Here is a 22,922-nt window from a genome sequence, read left to right as displayed (position 1 = left end):
AGAAAAAGAAATAAAATAAAGGAATTATGATCATGACCGCCCCAGGCAGCGGCCAGACATCCGCCATGCATACGTATGCGTCTTCCGGTTCGAACGCGGAAACATTCAGCTAAAAGCTGCAAAAGCGCCCGGTTGACGCGCTCAAGTGAAAGGTAGCGCGAGTCTACCTGACTTCAACGCACAAAGCGCGTCACGCGTTACCTTTATGCAAATGAAAGCTCGTGCGCTATATCATTTGAATAAACTGGAGTATATCTTTCTTTCTCTAAAGTACGTGCACTACAATTAAGAATGACAAATAAGGAAATGCGCATGTTTACGGACGTCAGAGATTCGAACTTTGCGTGATCTGATAATCGCTCGAGGGGTCGATAACCTTGGTAATCATCAAAAGCAGCCAAGTGGCGTCTCTTCCTCAGAGATCTTCTGGAAGCAGCTGCTAACTATTTATCGCGCGCGAATTGAGCACCTTTTAAAGATCGCTAACCGGGAAAGATATTTAACCAGCAAGCAGAATTAGTTTGCATTAAAGGCGCTGTTCGATAAACACAAAGCTTTGTTCCCTTCAGCGTAGTGGTAGTTGAAAAAAAGCGGAGCTTCGTTGTTAGTTTTTTCGTCCACAGATGGCGCGACAATCTGCAAGTCCCCTACGGAGATTATGCGCAAGTTTGCGTTTCACGCAGCGTATTTCCATAAGCGCTTCCTAAAGACTCACTCATCGTTCCTCAAGTCGATGTACACAGATTATGAAGTGTGGTGCCTACTTAGGAGCTTCGCGACCGATGTGATGAAGATAGATAGATAGATAGATAGATAGATAGATAGATAGATAGATAGATAGATAGATAGATAGATAGATAGATAGATAGATAGATAGATAGATAGATAGATAGATAGATAGATAGATAGATAACAGCGTTTCTCTTATCTTCAACCACGGCCTCCGTGTTGAGCTCAGGCTGCGTGCCGTTGCCGGGCCTAGTCACGGAGGCCACGTTTTAGCAGTGGTGCTGCTGCTAACTTAACAGCATACCGAAAATGACGTCACCGCTTTCGCTCAGAGTCACAAGACGCCTGATTGCCTGTTTTTTTGCCAAAAATGGTATTTCGCGTTCAGTTTTCGAGGACTCTCACACCAATACTCGAATTCAGCAGTTAGCAAAGTGTGATTACACACTCCGAAAGTCATTATTAAAAAAAAAAAAGACAGTGCTTCAGCTTCCTTTTAAGTAACTCCTGGTGGTGAAATCCTTTCACACCCCCCACCCTCCCCCCTCCTCCTACCCCCCGTGGCGTGCGGCATAGTCACATCGTAGTTTTGACAGATATTTTAAATTTAAATTACTCTCTTGAGAAATTACAGGACAGCAAACGACGTAGCTTACAGATTTGACTCGAAGACGCCTTTAACCGTGACCCAGTGGACAAAACGTTTCTGTATGCCACATTCTCGAATGCAAGATGTACGCGCAGTTGCTGAACAAACAACGGGTCATGTATTCAGGAAAAAAATAACACCACTACCAGAACAACAACAACAATACAGAGCAATAGAAGAAACACACGGATCCCCTCATATTCATTTACATATCAACAATGCAAAACTCCGGCATTCTTTTTTTTCTTCTCGAATGACGCACACGGGGAGTAAACAACAAACGAGGGCACTTACATTGCCTACCGCGTAGGACACGTTCCTAGGAAACAGCATATCTGTTATTTGCATGGAACGATTCCGCAGAATGCGTCGTTGTTTGTGCATTGACGAGCGAGGTGGCATTTCTTTTTCTGTTGTATACTATTTAGTTACTAGCTACGATGTGCATCCGTGGCTCAAGCTTGGAGCTGCGGCCCCTTCACGGCCCGAGGCAAAGTACCACAGCTGTGCGCGATACGCAACACGAAAGCGCTGCTTGTGCTTGCCAAGGAAAATAGTTCCCCAATGAAACACTATATACATCTGTTTGGTCCATATGGGCGTACATGACTGTATGGATTATCTTTTATCACTGTGTGTACCATACTCGTTACATCTATCTATCTATCTATCTATCTATCTATCTATCTATCTATCTATCTATCTATCTATCTATCTATCTATCTATCTATCTATCTATCTATCTATCTATCTATCTATCTATCTATCTATCTATCTATCTATCTATCTATCTATCTATCTATCTATCTATCTATCTATCTATCTATCTATCTATCTATCTATCTATCTATCTATCTATCTATCTATCTATCTATCTATCTATCTATCTATCTATCTATCTATCTATTCTAGACAGGAGTTCAGAAGATGCAGGCCTGAAGAGATGAAAAATAGTTGAACAGGGCGTGTCGCTGGAATTGCTGCCTTAAACAAGTGCCAAGCACTTGAATGACTTGAATTTGTCACTGTGAAAGGCGCCCGCAGGAATCCTGCGCTGACGTGCTTGATAGATTGGCGAACCAGGATGACTTTATACATGGTAGAATAGAAAAGAAATAAGACAACGTTGTTTATGGTTTATTACTGATTTCGAACTATAGAGCTATTATCTAAAGAGACTGTCGAACCGTTAGTGCGCATACAGTTCTCTTAACTGGAGAAGCCAGGCGAAGATCTTCCTTGATTTCATTAGATAGCTAGATATCACCTTTTGTAGTAGATTCATGACATGGGCTGCTAAATAGGCCGATACTTCAGCGATACGAAGACACAGAGGAAAAGGAAAACGCGTGCAATAGCTCAAGTTGCATCTGCGCAGGCAATTGGCGATCTAAGTTTGAGCCGCGTCTCTGATCGAGCATCTTCTTGCGCAAAGCTACATTGCTCTCGCCACACCTGTAGCTGAAACGAGGCCACACTCTCTCTCTCTCGCCCCGACATTACGCGCGTCCTTTGGCGATGTCCGTGCACTTACAGTGTATCTGTCATCCCACTGCCCACTGCACTGCAGTATGACGGGCTTCGTTTTACTTCATCTCATTTTTTTTCTTTAATGTACAAAGTGACGACCGACGCACAAACGCTGACATATACAAATGAACGCATCTCGCGGCCTCCTGCGATGTCATGAGTTCTACCCAGCGCTAACTAAGCGTAAACCAGCGAAAGAAAGCGCAGAAGTGGTCACGTTAGCGACAAAATATAACAGTATAACTTTTTGGAGGCGGCCTACTCTTTGCGCGCTTTCTGCCAACAATCGTAGGGTCTTGGGGACAATCCTAATAACAATAATAACAAGAATAGTTAAAAATAACTAGCTCATCTCTGTCACAGGACGAAAGGAGACGTGGTAGGAACAAGTGTTGAGGTACCCCCGCGTTAAAGTAAACAATTGTTTCTTCGTGTGAACATCCCAGGAGCGGCGATACTTTGGAAGGTTCTCCTGAGTACATACTAAAAAAAATTGTTTTAACTATATCACCGTTCTCGCGTCGATGTTGACGGCAGCGGTTTTGGCAATTGAGCAAAGTTGTAAACACGATACTCAAAAGGTCAGATGAGAAACAAGTGACAAAACAAATGTAGCGATTCCAACGGAAAAGCCAGCGCTTCGTTGTGACTCTATAGTTTTTGTGCGTGGGTTTTCTTGATGACCGTAAAGCGAATGTGACAAATGTCGAATGGTGTGTTTGGTTGCGTTAACTCCCAACAGAAACAAGCACAGCTGTGCCCAAGTAAATGTACGAAAGTAATAAACATGTAAACGTAGGGAGCACAAACAATCGAACTTGCTTTAAACGCTGTGACATGCCGTGTCATATGGGTGATGCCTTCCCTATGTAAAGAAAACTGCTGCCACCAAACCACCTCAATATTGCTGTTATATTATTAGTGTAATTAACACCCCCATGATCATCGATCACTGTAGCTTACCTGTCTTTTATTTAAATAGAACTGTAAGAAATTACACAGTAACAGTTTCACCGCAAAGGCGAAGCAATGAATGTGACAGCAATAAATTGGAATGTTATACGAAGTAAGGCAGCTCACTGTTTTGGCATGCGACCTGGCGTAACTGAACGAAAAGCTGGCGTAAGGGAGCGCGGTCGCTGCAGCGGGCTAAGCGACCTACGTGCTGTCGATGGCTTCAACGTAAACTGAGGACCCACACCTACAAAGGTATGAGGTGAGGACCCAACACCTACAAACGTATGAGCCGTCTGCTAATCCCTGTCAAGATACAGCGTGTGCCAAAGCGGGCGACCACTGCCGGCTGGTCAAAGTACGCAGTTTCTGCCAAAAGCCACACAGCCCCCCCCCCCCCACCCCTCCAGGATCCCCCTATGCGTCTTTCGCTTTACGGAGGCAGCCGGTGCGTTTCCTGTTCGCTTGAGCCGCGATCGTCGGCGCCCCTCGAAGGCTTTCAGTCGCACGTGGAACATACGACGCGCAGGCGGATGTTATCGATTTGGACTTTAGACGGTTCCTCGCGGCGACGGCGGAAATGAGCGTAGAGTGTCCATGTAATTGTTATCGCGATAAGTATTCACCCTATATTTGAATAACACCTACTGCTATTTTTCTTATTGCATAATTGTCGGCGTTAAGGTAACGCCCGCTTTTATCGTTGTTCCCCGACGCTGCCAGGCTGGTTACACAAGCCACTGAGGCTTCGACATGTACGCCTATCACATACTTACGTAAGTGGTGCGTAAAAAATATATTATCGTTATTATTATTATTATTATTATTATTATTATTATTATTATTATTATTATTATTATTATTTCAGTAATAGTAGTATAGTATGTTGTACTATAGTAGTAGTAGTACATGCGCATCTTCTGGCCCTCGCTTTTTCGTCTTTTGTAATTAAGGAGTCGCACAGCGACAGCCGCGTGGTCACGTTGTTTTCCTCCCTCCATGCCCTGCAAAATGCCAAAGTCCGACGAACCACTGTGAAGCCCTTTAAAAGAGCATTGACATGGTGCCTTTGTCATCGTTTCTAAAAAAAATGCAAATACTAAAAACCCGCGAGGCTCACTAAGCAGTTTACTAGACTACTACGCTAACTGCTCCTTGTTTTTTTTGCGTGTGTTTTTCTTCGTAAGCCATGTCTTTCCGACGTCGTTCATCCTCCCAGCAGGAAGTGTATACGATTAGTCACACACACGAAGGTCGTTCACGCGGGGGCGACGCAGGACACCGCGACGTTTCGGCACTAGCACCTCCCAGTGTAAGCAAGCGGTGCAAAAGTGCCACGTATAACGAGCCGAAGCGAGTGTCAGAGCATGAATTGCTGCACACGACTTGTTAATGCTTGCCAGTGAGCTGGCCGCGCGCATCTTACATATATCTTTTAGTGGGTAGTCCAAATGAGGCAAAAGGCCAGGAAAAGATGGAAGCTTAAGGTATGAAAAACACCCCGTGTTCAAGAATTTTTCATTTCTTTAGTGGGCATAGTTTTCAGCCGGTTATTGCTGTTGGTTCCAGTGTTTACTGTAAGGTGTTCACTTGGTGAATGGTTGACTAAATGGTGAATAAATGCTCCACCTGTGGAAGGAAATAAACGTATCGTTGTCAGTAGCGCCAGTGCAAGTACAGTACCCATGGAGTGAAACGGGAGAATTTAGGGCTAAGTGATGCACACACTTTCGTTTCTACCGTCTGCAGTACGGATCATGTCGGCGTAATTTCGACTCGAACGCGTATATCAGAGCCAGCATTATATTTAGAGACCCGTTTCGTCGCGACATGACGGGGTTATCTCGAGCAGTTGCGCATACCAGTCGTCATAGTAAAAAAAAAATCACACCATCTCCCGCTAAAGGGCACCATGAGGCGATGCGAAGCACCGTTTTGGCATGTCGAGCCGGCGTTTCAGAGGGGGAGTGGAGAGGGGGGAGAGGGGAGTGGAAAGGGGAAAAAAAAGAGGATGACCTTATTTTTAGGTCTGGCGGTCCCATGCCGCGAATATCCCACAGGGTGGGTGCCCTCCCAAGCGACTAGGAACTTCGTTGTGCCGAGCACCAGGCCTGAAGTGCGCTTGTCCCTATTTTACTGGTAGGTACCCGGCGGCAGCAATTCTCTGCCTCCCACAGCAGAGGCGGATGCTCAACTATTTCACCAAGGCTGTGGTGGGTTAAGGTGCGCCCAGGGGTCTTTGCAGAACCTTATGGGGCCACCTTTCGAGGGGGAGCGGAAAGGGGGAGAAGGGAAGTGTAGAGGAGAGAGGGAGAGGGGGAGTGGAGGTGTGTGGAGAGGGTTTGCGCATGCGCAGTAAGGGTGGTCACGCCGCCCACCACCGGTTTAACTCCGCCATAAGATCTATGTTTCGCATCTAAAGAACATTGACGTCGCGTTTGAATCCGTGAATACTGTACGTTCTTCTGTTGTCTCTGTCCTTTTTCGCGCTCAAGCCCTAAAAGCGTGGTAGAGTCTACGCGCACCTAAACAGCTCGGTATCACGTGACCTTAGCAGAAGCGTCACGTGTGACGTCACTGGTAGAGCGGCACGTCGCTGTCGACCGTCGCTGCGCCGGTAGTGATGCCGGCAAAACAGGGAGAATCGCGAAGCCGCACATGTGTTACTGCCCCCCCCCCCCCCCTAGTGACACGTTCCAATCACAGACCCTGGCTAAATAGCGATACTTATGCAGCGCCAGACAAAGCCTTGCCTTCGAATTGTACGGGGGGGGGGGGAGGGTATGACGTCTCGACCGCTCGTGGTCACGTGATGGTACGTGGGTGTGTGACGTCATATACCTAACGTCATACCGCCGCGTACCATCTCGTGCCCACTGTTATGACCGGCTGTCGGTGGCGAAGCACTGACCAAGAGAATCGGCGGACGAGGTGTTCTCACGCTGCTAGAACACCGGTATCCTTCCTGGAAACGAAATTCCTGGGACGGCGAGTGACCAACAATGGGCGGAATCTCGGCCTCAAAGTCTGGGACGGCGATGCCGGAGACAATGGACCACCTGGGCTTGGCTTGGTACGCTGCCGAAGCCGCCTGACGGGTATGTTTGGACGGGAGTCTCCGCAACCCTTTCGCTGCGTCGGGAAAAGATCTGCATGGGCAAGCACGAGGAACCTGTTCTGCTTCTCCCCCACCTGCGTGTCGACAACCGCAGGACTCTTGCCGCTTCAAGTGTGCCATGACCCCTCCGCGACAGTGAAATGGACTGTGCCATGGTGGGAGGTGTCGTGTGTGTGATTGGTGGTCATCAAGAGGGAGGAGCCAAACTGAGGGGTTAAAACGACGATGCTGAGTGAGAAATGGGGCTCTGAGCCCTCGGTAACAGGCTCATCCAATGCGCTCGTCGCTGAACTCTTTCCTTGTAACTATGTAATTGAGTGTACGAAAAGTGTCAGTAAACTTGTTATTGTTTTCCCAACTTGCTAGCATCAGTTCCTCAACCCGGAGACTCGACTACGCTACCAAACGGAGTCCGGGTACGACGCTGCCCTCTCGTAGCAACAGCATGGTTGTCGAGAAGGGACGGATCAAATACACCGACACGACAACAGGAGTCAGCGGTGGGATAGATCCAAAATACCCGGTCGCAACAACTGGTGATCAGCGCTGGGATCTGAAGCTACAAGCGACAACAACAGTCGGCCTAAGGGAATGCAGCTGTCTCGAGACATCGATCACGTGTGGGTGAGTGCTTGGCTTTTCCTTTGATGTGGACCAGGTTCTAAACGAGGGTTTTAGAACTGGTAGATAACTTTGCCGAGAGACTCAAGGTTACGTACTCTCGGATAGTTGTTTTGGAAGTAGCGGGCACTCGGGATGATCATGGATTTACAGAGGCTGCAGGAGCCGGACTTGTTGCTGTTGTGTAAGGAATTGGGGATCGATACAAGGGGTTTGGCACGAAAATCCCGAATCATACAGGCAATCATTGATTTGGGGGTCGATGATGAGGAGCTCTGTGAAGAATGGGAATACGCCAACCAAAATAAGGAAGAGCGGCTCAGACACTGGGAGAGAGAGGAACGCCGCGAGCGTGAAATAGAGGAAAGGGGGCGTGAGCAAGAAATTGAGCTCCGCAAACTAGAAGTCAAGGTAGAACTCCTGGAGTTGAGTAAGAGGTCGGGCAGTTGTCCCCAGCGAGTGGTACCTCTTCTCAACAAGAAGGCAGAGTTCAAGATGTCAAGGTATATGCAGCCATATGTGGTATCAGGGGATATCGGCCTATATCTTGCTGAATTTGAACAAATGTGTGAAGAACTGTCTTTTGAGCGAGACACTTGGTCTCAGGGGTTATTGTCAGTTCTGCCCAGTGAGGCACTTGAGGTTGTTGCGCGACTCAGTGAGAAGGACGCGGACAACTACGATGTAATTAAGGCATCTTTATTCCGGAGATTTGGAATAGCTGGTAGGAGAGAGGAAAGCAAAAGAAGCATGCTAAGGGATCCTTCTCCTGAGAACAACGAGCGACAGGTCGCCGTTGGCGAGATCGCGCAAGAGAAAGGCCCGCTGTTGCAAGAGAGCATGAAAGCAGAGCAGGTTGAGAATGAGGCCTTGGCCGATCTAGCGTTAGGGACAATTCCGAAAGACGTTCCTGGCGTGGACGAGGTTTGTGCCAGCCGCCCTGATGGGCTCAAGGAGAAGCTGGAAACCTTCCTCGTGCCGCAAAAGGACGTTTCGGAATCGTCAAAGGTAGACACGGTTAGCGTGGTGGCTAACCATAGCAAGGACGCGACGCTTCAAGGGTTAGGCGATACCGTCGGTGAGGGCCCAGGTTCAGATTTTATCAGCGCTGACGCAGATAATTTGGCCCGACAGTCCGACGTAACGGAGAATTCAAGTGTGAGCAAGATAGAAGGTGTAGCAGAAACACCAACGAGCTGCACGGCTCCGCATGTCGCGACCCGAAGCGATGATGAAGGCGCCGAGGAAAAGGATGTTTGCCGAAAGCGGAGAAAAGGAAAGAGGCGAAAGCGTTCGGCGGACGTTTCAGAACCGTCAAAAGTAGATACGGTTAGCGGGGCGGCCGACCATAGCAAAGACGCGACTGTTCAGGGGTGCAGCGATACCATCGGAGAGGGCCCAGTTTCAGAATTTGTGAGTGTTGACACAGATAATGTGGCCCTAACGTCCGACGTGGCGGAGAAGTCGAAAAGCTTGCGCGAGAAAGAAGGTGTAGTACAAGCACCAACTAGCTGCACAACTCCGCATGTCGCGACCCGAAGCGATGATCGAGGTATCGAGAGAGATGATGTTCGCCGACATCGTAGAAAAAGCAAGCGGCGGAAGCATTCGGCTCAGCGTAAGCTTAAGAAAGGTTCCACCCCGGCGCGAGAAAGACGCAAGCGTAGGCCAACGGACAGTTCGCGGAATCGTAAATTGAGGCATTCATTGAGCCGCAAGCAGCGCGAGAGGCGCAGAGGGAGAAAGCAAGGTGCGCTCCCAAGACGGAAGGCGAGGTTGAGATTGACAGTTTCGGGAAAGCAGGTGTGTCCGAAGCGTCAAAGCCGAAAGGCCAGTGTACGGCGGGTAACAAAGCACCGTGCGGAGGCGAGCACAAAGGGAGAACGGACACGGTTTCTTCCCTGTTTCTGGCATTCCATTCGCCTTCCTGAAGGGAGCCGACCGAGGTGCCGAATGAAGCGTGACTGTGGAATGCAGCGGATAGCTCGTACATGTTGTAGCCTCTGGCGAGCTAGAAAGTCGGCTGGACCGCGACCCCATCGGGTACGATTCAAGCGAATCTAATTGAGAAAAGGGGAACGGTCAGTTCGATTAATTTTGCACGTGTGTGCAAACTAGGATTACTGATTGTTTTGGTTAGGAATGTAGAATTCAGCCAGTTTAATTTTGTGTGTTACGAGATGTGGTGCAAAGTTTTAAGAAGAAAAACCGCGCAGTAGTAAAGGCTGAAGAGAGCATCGAAGTTTTCTTTTAATCATTAGGATGAAGGTGTTTTTAGCGCGAAAACTAATTTTTGTAGTTTTGAAAGGTTATGTGCGATATCGTATGCGTTCACTTTCATGTCGATTTGGGGTGAATAAGCATTTGAGGAGAGATATCTGCATCAGTTTCCGAAATGAGTTTGGCACTGAGCGGTGCAGTTTTCGTTACGCGCTATTGGAATTGACAGGCATTTGGTGCAAGGTTTTAGCATAAAACCAATGCAAATGTTTGAGGTGCTTTTGAAGTGTATTGCACCTGGGGTTATATTTTTTTTGTTGTTGTTGTACAATGTGCGTTGTAACGTAACGTAAGGATCAGGTTTTAGAAGAACTTAGAGGGATTAGGTGAAGGGTTAGTTGTACTTTGTCTTTTGCAACGCTATAGGATTGAGAGTAATTGAGGCGCTCAGGAGAGCACAGTGGTTTTTATCAGAGGCGTTGGCATGGGCAAGTAGCTTTAACAGAATGAACCTGTTAGAAGACAGTGTTTATCCCGTTATGTTTTGTTCCTTTTCTTGTGAAGGAATAAGTTATCAGGTGATCACTGGAGCGGATCATTAAACTTTTCCGAACGTTACGGCGTGAGCGATTGTTCAGAGGTATGAGACGCGGTCGAACCTTTTGATAGGGTTCTGACTATAAAGGATGAGAAGGTCGGTTTTAAAGAGCAATCGTAGACTATTTAGGCCACGGCGTAGGCCTAGGTTTTAGGAAACCTAATGAGCTTAAGAGCTCAGTCGTAGCAGACTATCCACGGCCCAAAACAAAGAAGGACGAAGGGGCGTTTTGGGGCTCGCTGGAATGCAGTCTTTGCATCGGGAGTTTATTCATCGTTGGCCACCCCTTGACCGATGTTGTTCGCGGAGAACAGGCGAAAGTAGTCTAAGATGAAAAGAAGGAGGCTGCCTTCTTAAGCGTGAAGGCGGTAGTGATTAACCGTCCGGTTTTGCGAGCTCAGGATTTCGACCAAGAGTTCACGGTCCAGAGTTATGTGAGCGATCGAGGCCTAGGTGCCATTCAATCTTAGAGGGATGACGAAGGTAATGAACATTCCGTGCTCTACTAGAGCCGAAAATTGAGTTCTCGAGAGATGGCGTACTGCGCTTCAGAAAGGGAGTGCGCTTACATTGTGTAGGCCATTCATTAGTTGCAGTGTAATCTCGGAGGCGTCAAATTCAGCGTAGATACAGATCGTTATCCCCTTGCCTGGCTGCAAACCGCGACATCTAAGAACAGTCACCTTCTGAGGTGGAGCTTGAATTTTTAGGTAATATCTTTTCGACATTAAGGATAAGAAGGGCAAAATTTGAGTGGAAACGCTGACGCGCTTAGCCGCTCTTTCTAAGCGAGTCTGGGGTGCTCTTCCCAATGTCTCGAAATTGATATTTGAGTTTTTTTTTCGTTTTCGTGCAACTATTTGTGTGATTGAGTAAAGTAGCACGTTCGGTTCCTCAGCATAAGTAAGTCCTGAGAGTTTTGAGTGTCAGCTTTTCGTATAAAGCTAATAATGAAAATTTGTTTACCAACCCTCTTTTGGCCTGGTTTGCTCGGAGGTGGCCGAGTGCTTGCTCTGCATGTGGTTGAGTTTCACAGAGAGGCCGCTGAATTTGGGTTGCAACTGACCAGACAATGCTTCAAGCGAAGACGAGCTTTGGATATTCAACGGTGGCGAATTTCGTCGACCCTTCGAGCAGCAGCGATGGCTGCTACCCTCCGTTTCTCCACTGGCGAGGGAGGAGGCTGTTATGACCGGCTGTCGGTGGCGAAGCACTGACCAAGAGAATCGGCGGACGAGGTGTTCTCACGCTGCTAGAACACCGGTATCCTTCCTGGAAACGAAATTCCTGGGACGGCGAGTGACCAACAATGGGCGGAATCTCGGCCTCAAAGTCTGGGACGGCGATGCCGGAGACAATGGACCACCTGGGCTTGGCTTGGTACGCTGCCGAAGCCGCCTGACGGGTATGTTTGGACGGGAGTCTCCGCAACCCTTTCGCTGCGTCGGGAAAAGATCTGCATGGGCAAGCACGAGGAACCTGTTCTGCTTCTCCCCCACCTGCGTGTCGACAACCGCAGGACTCTTGCCGCTTCAAGTGTGCCATGACCCCTCCGCGACAGTGAAATGGACTGTGCCATGGTGGGAGGTGTCGTGTGTGTGATTGGTGGTCATCAAGAGGGAGGAGCCAAACTGAGGGGTTAAAACGACGATGCTGAGTGAGAAATGGGGCTCTGAGCCCTCGGTAACAGGCTCATCCAATGCGCTCGTCGCTGAACTCTTTCCTTGTAACTATGTAATTGAGTGTACGAAAAGTGTCAGTAAACTTGTTATTGTTTTCCCAACTTGCTAGCATCAGTTCCTCAACCCGGAGACTCGACTACGCTACCAAACGGAGTCCGGGTACGACGCTGCCCTCTCGTAGCAACAGCATGGTTGTCGAGAAGGGACGGATCAAATACACCGACACGACAACAGGAGTCAGCGGTGGGATAGATCCAAAATACCCGGTCGCAACACCACGAGCTGTCGAGGCGCAAATAGGCTCTCTCTCTCTCTCTAGAAGTACGACAAACAAAAAAAAAATGCCACACCTCAGCCACCTTCTGCGTGATGACGTGCCGACTTCTGCCCTCCTCGGCCCACTTGGTAAGCAAAACTATTAACTCACTTGTCGAGAAAAGTTCTTATAGCAATAGAACTAGGGCGCACGTCAGTAATTTGTCTTTAGAAATCTAGGACCTTCCCCTAACGCAAGAAAAAAAAATTATGAAATGTTCAGACAATGACGTCAGTGCTCCTTTAACCACGACGTTGGGCATAGACAGAGAGCGAGAAAGAGAGAGAGAGAGCTAGCCTGGCTATGAGGCTTGAGAGGACAGCTGAGTAGTCTCGTCACCTTTCAGTGCCGAGATCTCAGCGCTCTGCGAGAAAGGCCACGCGCAGTAAAAGGAAAACGCGTCAAGATGCCTGCGCGGGTAAAATAGTAAGGCGATCTCCCTTTGTTGTTTTTCTTTTCATGAAGGGATGGGAGATCGACCGCACACAAACTGGTCACTATCGTGATCTTTAGCGAAAATGCGATGTGCGCTGCTTCCATATCGATTAAGCCTATCGGCAGCACGTGCTCGATAGCAGTGTTGGCTTCCGGCGCACTCTGCTTAACCAACTATAGACTGCAGACACCTTTCAGCAAATAAAATCCGCTACCACGGCTCTACGTGTCGCCAGCCTGCGAAGCGATGTTGGCATTGCTACTATAACAGAGGCATGCGATGAAACTACTATTCAGATATTTAGAGAGCATCGGTCAGCTCGACAAACTTTAATGGCACCTTGAAAGCACGTAATAAGTCACTGCCAGCACACGTCCCCGCCCAAGATACAAAAAAAAAAAAAAAAACTCAGTTTGTGTTTTTACCTCATTTTTGTTCTATTTTAACTTTTTATATTTTTTTATCTCTCTCTCTTTGTGTCTTTGAGTCCCCAATCCCCACGCAGAGTAGCAAGTCAGCGAATTTACACACGCCGGCTAAATTCTCTGCCTTTCAATAAAGAGCTCTCTCTCTCTCTCTCTAAAATTGACAGGGATTTAGTGATCAATTGTAGACGGGTAATGGGTAGTCACACATGCTTCAGGCTGATAGCACTCCTTTTTTTTCTTTTCGTTCCATAATCCCTTTCATCTGTAATAGGGTAGCAAACTCAACGACATTGCGTTGGCCCTGCAAGCCAGTGCAAGTAGCAGCTTTCGGATCTCAGACGTGCGGTATCGTGGTGTTCGACTATAATAATAATAATAATAAAAAAAACGTTTCGTACCCTGTGAGCTTTTGATTCAACATCAGCTACGAAGCGTACATCATTGCTGAGAGATTAAGAGATCACTATTAGAAGTCTGTTCCCTCTGATCACCAGCGGTCACGGTTATACAACGGCTATCGGGATCTGCTATAAAGATTGAGGTCACGTGCTCCTCTGCCGGCGGGTATCCTGGTTTTATAGCATTTCGATGGAGGCGAAACGACAGAAATGATCGTTCATCGGCCTTCCAATTCAAGACAAAGCACAGTCTTTACGTAGTAAGCTATCAGGCACCCTCCCGTGCGACGTTTCTCATGGCTGTTGCATTAGTTGAGGTTGTTGAAATCATTCAATCAATAAGTCAACCAGATTTTAGTGTACCAGGCGCCAAAATGACGATATCATTACGACTCGCGCCATAGAGTGAGGAAATGCGGACAAATTTTGACCACCTAGGGTTCTTTAAGGTGCCCCTAAAGTTAAAGCACACGGTTGGTTTTTCTTTGTTTCATTTGCATTTCGCCCCATCGAAATGTGGCAGCCGTGGCCGGAAACTGAAACCGCGCACACGCACTGAGCACCGCATTGCCGTAGCGGCTAAGCCTCCAAGGCGTTTCAATCAATCAATCAATCAATCAATCAATCAATCAATCAATCAATCAATCAATCAATCAATCAATCAATCAACGTCGCTACCGTACTATCATACAAGACGGTTGTTAAATGCGCGGCGAACCGTAACGACCGACGCGTGCGTGTATGACGACACGTGGGCAGCTGCAGCAGCCCTGCGATTGGCTCGAGCGAAGGGCACGCCTCTTCTTTTCCTTTGAAAACGAACGTATCATCCGGCGTGTAAAATCTAAAGGCATGAAATCGAATCAAGGAAAGGAAATGGCTGCGTTATACGGCGGCGCGGAAGAAACCGCTATAATAACTAAACTAAAACGCGGCGCCATCTCCTCTAACCTGCGGGAACAGAGAGCACGACTTCACTCCACCGGCCCGGCACGGCGAGCGCTGCTCCCGCTTAAAGCACGCCAAGAGGAGCAAGAAGGGCAAAAGAAGAACGGCACGTGGCACAGATGCAACGAAACAAAGAAGCCGCTTCGCAAGAAGTCCTGCGGCGCTGGCCGTGCAAGTTAAATTCACCCCCATATTTCAGAACCGGTCGCTCATGATATCGGCGCTTCCCTAACAGTCAGCGTCACAGTCGTGTACAAAAGAAGAAAGCGTATATAGATTTCACAAAGGCTTTTCCTTTTCCTTCGAAGACAAGGACATGTTCGCCGACTTCACGCTGGTTTGCTGTTTGGTGTGTCAGAGTTTATCTGCCTGCCCTCTTGATCATAGGCGTGCGCAGGGTTCCCCTTCAGGGGGAGGGGGTGAGTGTTTATCGCGGCGCCCCCTCTCCCTATCAAGTCAATGTGCGGGGCAGACTTCGCGCCCCCCTCTTCTTAGGTGACTAGGGGAGGGGCGCCCCCCTACCCCCTCCCCCCCCCCTCTGCGCACGCCTATGCTCTTGATAAACGAAAAAAAAGGTAAAAGCTGACGGGGTCCCTTATGCGCTCGCTTAGGATGTCTCGAAGGTGAAAGCCATCAGGTGTGGCTATCTTATCATTATCATCATCATCAGAGCTTGAGAGGTCACGTGAGCTGCTGCATACTTTGTTGATACCGAGGCTGATGACGATTAGTGATAGCTCAGCCCTCCGTAATGGGTTGGCAGCTTCAAACCAAACACTCGTTATGCAATTCACATGGCGTGACGCGACGTGCGACTGTACGCTTCCGCCACGCAATATTGCATGTGTTAACGTGACTCCTAGCCCGACATCACGATTGTATATGGTCTTTTTCCGAAGGTGTTTCAAGCATTGGAGTGGCTCTGTATGTAGAATAATTGACTACCACGCAGAAATACCTGGGTTCGATTCCGACTCGAACCCTGACTTTCAGTCTGATTTTTTATTAAGGACACGTGGGTTTCCATACCGAACCCTGGGTTTTCGCCATGAAAACGGTTCTTTCGCGTCTACACGGCGTCATAGCGAGTCGCAGAGGATATCAAGATGCGGGTCTGAGAGATACAACGAGCGATAATCATTCGCAGAGTATTTATAGTTAACCGTAGAAGCGCAATGCGCCGATATAGTTGCTAAGATTGGCCACATTGCATCCGTGACAGAACAACCTCCAGGAAAGGCTCAGCTGTGCCTCTTAGTAAAATTAAGAAAAAAAAAAAGAAGAATGGGCCTTCTTAGATATTGGTTCCAAATGAACGCGTGTAAAATGCGAGAACCAACGCATATCACCGCAGGCGTATACCAACAGCCCCGTCCAATATGAAATTTTAGATTTTGTATGTTTATACAGACACGCACACATACAAACACACACACACGCACATGCACGCGCAGGGATCAGAACTACCGGCACCCAATCCATGTTAAAATTGTGGCTCTCGTAGCGCATCGCTAAAATCAGATCGAAGAAGGTATAAGGTCCGTAAAAACGAAAAAAAGAAATGAAGACCTGACTCTCCAATGATATATATATATATATATATATATATATATATATATATATATATATATATATATATATATATATATATATATATATATATATATACCGGGTGTCCCAGCTATCTTTAGCCAAGGGTTTAAAATTACAATATTAGAGGCAGACGAGTGAAATCACTTGCAAATTGCTGACAGTCACCTTGCGCACTACAGACAATATTTTGTTTGGTAATTAACTAACTTGTTAATTAGGATTATTTAATTAAATTGATAAATATTGATTGTAAGCAAGAAATGCGGCTTGCAATGTTCGAGAGCGTCTTCAGAAGCCCCAATTCTATTATTTGCGCTAAAGAAAGTCTCACGTATACCATTTTTTCCAAGCTGCAAAGAAAGCCCGCGAAATACAAAAAGAACCACGTGACTAGCGCGTTCGCACGCCGCGAGTATGCTGCCCTCAGCCGCGGTTCGTGCGAACAAAATCAGCTGCGGCCGCGACTCGCCGGCTCCGTTGCAGCGGTAGGCCGATAACTCGACGGTGGTTTTTTTGGCCCGCGTCAGCCAGTTGGCGCGCGTGACGGTGCAAGTTGTAGTGAGCGCGGGCCAAGAAACCACCGTCAACTTATCAGCCTATACCGCTGCAACGGAGCCGCCTAGTAGCGGCCGCAGCTGATTTCGTTCGCTCTAACCGCGGCTGAGGGCAGCATTCTCGCGGCGGGCGAATGCGCTAATCACGTGGTTCTTTTTGTATTTCGCGGGCTTTCTTTGCAGCTTGGAAAAAATAGTATACGTGAAACTTTCTTTATCGCAAATAATGGAATTGGGGCTTCTGAAGACGCTCTCGAACATTGCAAGCCGCATTTCTTGCCTACGGTCAATATTTAGCAATTTAATTAAATATACCTAATTACAAATTAGTTAATTACCAAACAAAAAATTGTCTGTAGTGCACAAGGTGGCTGTCAATAATTTGCAAGTGATTTCACTCGCCTGCCTCTAATATTGTATTTTTAAGCCCTTGGCTAAAGATAGCTGGGACACCCTGTATATATATATATATATATATATATATATATATATATATATATATATATATATATATATATATATATATATATATATATATCAACCCCCCCCCCCTTCCTTCCTCTCAAGATAAAAAGAAATCACGCAATTATGTAATGTTCCACTCTAGAGGCGGCATGAATACGTATGCCATGTCTATGTCAACCTTGCCTTTCGCATCTAATTAGGCTGACATTCTCTTCTTATCTTTTTTTTTTGATCGAAGGAAACAAGCACTGAAGTCACAGTTACCTCAATCACGTCTCCTCTGAACACAAAGGGAACTGCCCCCCCCCCCCCGCTCTCTCTCTCTAAAACGTCTTTTCCCTCAAAAAAAGATCTAAACTACTTATCCACGTGCGCAATCTTCACCTAACTCAACCAGCGACGGTCGGGTAATGCAGGGTGTACGTCTCGTCGAAATTTTACGATTTATATTTATCTTCGACTGTCACACCGCTTTACAAGCACTTCGAAGCATCTCCGAACGTGGTCTGAATCGAACGAACGCTGCCACGCGCTCTAACTAAACGTGCTTCTGGCGACTATATCGCCGCGGAGGATCGAACGACTGGCTCGGTAACAAGTTTGTTCAGAACCTGCCCGTTGCTGGCAGGACACGAGACACACGTAACAGGACACGGTCAGAAAGCAATGCCAGAAAACGATATACTGTATACAGTAGGAAAAATCCACAGGCGGTCACTTTTTAAAACCATTTCCGGCCCAGGCCGCACAACATGCACCGGAAACCGAGACTTCTACTGGTTTTTCTACGCACGGAAATGCAATAGCTTACGATGTTATTTTTGTTGTTGTTGTTGATTCGGTTTCGTCCGACAACTGGGTTGTTGCGAAAGTGGCGGTGGACGATAGATTTTTTTCTCGACATCATGGATGTGTTTGAAGGCGTAGTTAATACATAATTGACGGGGTTTAGCGTCCCAAAACCACGATATGATTATGAGGGACGCCGTAGTGGAGGGCTCCGAAAATTTCGACCACCTGGGGTTCTTTATATGCACCTAAATTTAACTACACGGGCCTCGAACATTTTCGCCTCCATCGAAAATGCAGCAGCGGCGGCCTGGATTCGATCCCGCGACCTTCGGGCCAACGAACCTGCCAACTGATAAGGCGTCGATAAAATCTTATAGCGCGAATTTAATCAGCTGCACTGTAAATTAAATTATGCTGATAACGACGGCGACTCGGACAATATATAGCAGCCTCGATGCTGCGCGAACGCAGAACAACGCGCAGTGCCGCAGTGATCGCGTGACGTTAACGAAGGACGAAATGGACGAATGAGATGCATAAGCCAGATTTGACGTCATCCGTAATAATCCTAAGTTGATAGATTTACAGCAAAATGCTACTGTCGGTGTTCGATAAATAGTCAACGGTAGTGGCAAGGTGCCACTACCGTTGACTATTTATCGAACGCCGAGGCACGCATAAACCGAGCGCGTGGAAACTGCTGCAGGTCCACCCCGAGTAGTCCGTACTATCTGATTTCTCCACGTGCGTTGACGTTCCGACTGTTAGCTGCAGCAAAGCACCCGTACGAATAATAATTTTGTGGGTTTTAAGTCCCGAAACCACGTTATGAACATGAGAGATACCGTTGTGGGGGGCTCCGGAAATTTAGACCACCTGGGGTTATCAGTAATTTAGCCTCCTCGATCGAAAGGGTTGGCTTGGGTTAGCAAAATTCAGGAATGCAAATGTCGCATTGATGATGTAAGCCTGCAGCCCCAGACTATCGCGAGGCTCGCCCAGGTAAACCATAGGGCTCAGGACTATAGAAAATGCGACACCATGCAGGGCTCAATTCAAAATTTAAGCACACAAGCATTATTGCATCCAGAGTCTGTGGTCAAAGTTTAGTTACCCGCCGTTTTATATATAGCTTAGAGGACAAGGTGTACCACCGTTAAGACCGAGGATATAAGTTCGATCCCCAGTTGCGAGGGACGCATTTTGATGGGAGTGAAATGTAAGAACACAGCAGTGTACTTTGATTTTTATCTTTCTCTCTCTCTTGCATCTTCGAAACTACTGACGACCAACAAGTTCGTCCCCTCACAGTCTCTCAAGGACGAATCTTTCATCCTTTAGGGAGTAATGTTTGTGGCAATACGGCCACTTTTCAAGTGAACGAACCCCACTACCGTTTTTTAGTCCTTGGCCGCTTAGAGTGCGCAAGCAGTTGACCGCCTCCCGGTCATCTTCTAATGAGGCCGCTTCAGTAATTACTGCCTCCCCAATATTTTTACGGAAGGGAATACCTACACTCTGTTTCAATTCTAGCCGCACCTATTTTCTAATGTAACATCACACCGGTTACATTTTTCTCAGACGTTGCACAGCATCCACGCTCTTGAATCTCAAGTGAAATGTCGTCTACGCGCCTGTCCGCTTCCTATTGAGCTGTTGCCTTCATTGTTTGATTGATCGGTTTATACTTGCGATGATAATGTAAATGTTCGGTACAGGTGTCGGCTGATTTATCGTAATATCTCGCCGCCTAATTAGCGCACTCATAAAATAAGCAAATTAGAACATACAATGTAATAATATTATCTCGAGGTTTTAGGTGCCAAAAACCCGATATGATTAGGAGGGACACTTTAGTGGAGGGCTCCGGAAATTTAGACCAGCTGGTGTTCTTTAACGTGCACTGACATCGCACAGTATACGGGCCTCTAGCATTTCACCTACATCGAAATGCGGCTGCCGCGGCCGGGATCGAACCCGCGACCTTCGGGTCAGCGGCCGAGCACCGTATCCACTACACTACCAAGGCGGACGACATACAGTATAAACAGTGACGTGTACCATATGCATCCGCGCAATCGAAACTATGAAGAAGCTAAGTAGCGGCTGCGAATAAGACGTTTGCGCGACATGCACACAAGTGTAGGTGGTTAAAAAAAACAATAGATTTGACAAAGTACTTTGTTGCGTTCCTCTTCGTAAAACTTAGTCATGCTTAAAGTATTTCCTTTTCTCGTACGCTGCGCGACGACTTCGTTGACTGTTCACCCCAGACTCGCCGAAACGTCCCATCCCGAAACATTTAGCTTGAATGAAGCCATAGCGCTAAATGCGCAGTGGCCAAGCAAGCGGACAGGACGTGCGCTTTCTCTTCCTTGGTCTGTGTGTTTTCAGCGCTATGGCTTCATTGGATGTACCGAAACAACTAGCCCGAAAGTCTGTACTCTCAGTATTTAGCTTGAACCAACACGCATACCAAGAAATTACTGAAAAAAAAGATAATATGCCATAGGAGAGTGAGGGAGAGAGACTACTCACTTTTACCCACTTCATCACGCCAGCGGGAAGAGGAGGCGGCGGCTGTAGCGGTGGGGGTGGGTGCAGTTGCTCCTGCACCGCCGACAACCCAGGGTCACACTGGGTGTGCACCTGGTGCAGAGACGTCCCACTGCCGCAACCCTCCACTGCACCGTTGCCCCCACCACACATCAAAATCCAAGGGACCGGCGCGAAGCGGCGGAAATGGTGATGTCCACCCGTGGGACTCGTCGACGGTCGCACGAACTCTTCGATGCCGGCGCCGTGCATCGTGTTCAATCGCGATTCATCGCTCGATGCCCAAACGGAACGATATCGAAGTTGGGAGAGGAGGTTGGCGGCGGTGGTCGCCGCGCCAAGAGACCGCGGTTCGCACACAAGGAGGCCGAAAAAGTTCCGGTGAACAGGATATCGCAGGGCGGTTTCTTCTCTCCTTCCTTCTTCCTCGGTTGAAGCTTGTAAGGAGCGAGTCAGTTGCGAACAAGAGGGAATGTGGCACCCTTGATATCTCGCCGAAAGGAAGCTGATAAGAGATTGCGCGATCGCAAAAAATAAAAAAATAAAAAAAGGCAGCACGCGTATTCTCGTAATCGGGCGTCACGACGGAAACGAAACGAAGTCTCCTCGTCCCCTCCTTTCTTCTTCCTCTTCACAAAGTAACAGAAGACGAGAGCGAGAGGGATTCGTACGACTTGGGAGAGAGAAGCGTTACTTTTCCTTATCTTATCGGCGAAACGTACGGTCCCCTCTCGCTAACGCGGAACATCCAACGCCGCAGCGCGCACTCGCTCTTCGCTTCGCGAGGTCCTCGTTATCTCCCTTTCTCTTCTGTCGAAGCAATAGCAGCAGTGTTGGGAACGGGGATCGCGAAATGCAGGCCCGTCGCCGTCGCGCCGCCTTCTCTTTCCCCCTCCTCCTCCTCCTCTTCTGCAACAATGCGTCGTCGAATCGAAGGAAACAATGAAAGCAAAGAGAGTCGGCAATACGCGCCGACTGTGTAGCTCGCCTTTTTTTGCGCGCAGCCTGGCCTAAATAATGGCAAGCAATGAGATCTGACAATGATGAAGCGCTCTGCGTCTTCTCGCGGCTCACTAGTCACGCGGTGTATTACTCTCTCCCTCTCTCTCCTTTGCTGTTCTGCTTTTGTTGTTTTCGAGCCATCTCGGCGCTTGCCTCTCGCAAACGCCTCCTCTCTCAATGCGGCGTCTCTCTCTCTCAGCTCGCATTCGCATTTTTGATGCACGGGAGCCGCCTTCCTTTTCGACACGTGCGTGCATATCAATCTCCGACGAGGAATCGCCAGCTGACCGCCAAGCCGTAGACGAAATTAGCGGCGGCGTACGCTCGCCGCGCTCCATATTTGAAGAGGCGAGCAGGGACGATAAATAAATGATTACGCAGGTGTGAATCCCCGTCCACAATTTTTATCTCGACTTTTACGACTCCGGATGTTATTGTGCAATGCGAGAACGTGCTTGATTTTGCATATTTTAGTATTTTTTCTGTTATTAACCTAACACGTGTCGTAAGTTTTTTTATCGGTGCGTTGGTGAATACACCGTGTTCAGCTGGGCAGCGGACAATGTTCCTTTTTTTTTTCTTCAGCCCGTTGAAGATTACCTGTTTGAACCTGTTGAACGGCGGTTGTTGTTTCGTGTCCGCCTCTCAAATCTCCTGAGCCAATCATGTGACTGTCCTATCGGAGCCAATCATGGAATAAGATACACCTCTGAATTCAACTGCACTGGAGCAGGCGAGTCAACTTACAGGAGACAGCCTTACCGTTACACAGCCAGTTCAACGTGGGGAGTTGAACGCCTTTAAACATATCAAGGGCACTATGGGTAGATGGCGCTCAACCCGTGGTAACTCTGGGTTGTGCTCTTGTGAGTACCAGTAACTCTAGGCTGTGATGTGGTTTGTTGGAAGAGCAAGAGCCCTCTCCCTTTCTTGTTCCGTCCCTCGAGCGTATTTCCGGCGGAATCTTCAAGTTGGACCTAAAGCTTCTTACGTTGCAGCTCATACATAGTTCCAACAGCGTCGCAATCTTCCTTCTTTTTTTCTTTTTGTTTTTTTAGCGAAGCAATTATGATTATCTGATATGGAAACATGGACAAATACACGAGGGCACGAAGGTAATAGGGAGCGAGCCGGTGTGACAACTGAACCCTCTCTGCTCTTTCGGGAGGAGAGAATTAAAATAGGAGATGAAGAATGAAATAGCAGAGAGATAATCAAAGACAAGAAACACAAACAGAAGAGAGAGAGAAAAAAAAAACAATCTTTAATAAAATTCCCGGAGATGTTAGACTGGTTTATCGCCTGCCTCGCTACTCCAGGTGTCGGCTGGTGA

General features: G+C 47.7%; 1 protein-coding gene across 4 annotated transcripts in view; it reads right to left on the bottom strand.

Moving 5' to 3' along the window:
- The window catches only part of LOC119371838 (forkhead box protein P2), a 476,643-nt gene that overhangs the window by 158,805 nt on the left and 294,916 nt on the right, over positions 1-22,922 (bottom strand). For 2 of the 4 annotated variants that reach the window (XM_037642292.2, XM_037642293.2), the window contains exon 1: positions 20,570-21,463. The exons of 1 other annotated variant lie outside the window; for it this stretch is intronic. In XM_037642292.2, the coding sequence (XP_037498220.1) occupies positions 20,570-20,839 (270 nt within the window). In that variant the 5' untranslated portion in view covers positions 20,840-21,463. Of the gene's footprint in view, positions 1-20,569; positions 21,465-22,922 lie in introns of those variants that run through there. One more of the 4 variants, XM_037642294.2, reaches the window with a different exon arrangement.

This window comes from Rhipicephalus sanguineus, chromosome 10 (assembly GCF_013339695.2).
Source record: "Rhipicephalus sanguineus isolate Rsan-2018 chromosome 10, BIME_Rsan_1.4, whole genome shotgun sequence".
Classification (NCBI taxonomy): domain Eukaryota; kingdom Metazoa; phylum Arthropoda; class Arachnida; order Ixodida; family Ixodidae; genus Rhipicephalus; species Rhipicephalus sanguineus.
Note: the sequence above shows the minus strand (reverse complement) of the source record. Positions and strands in the feature narration are given on the sequence as shown.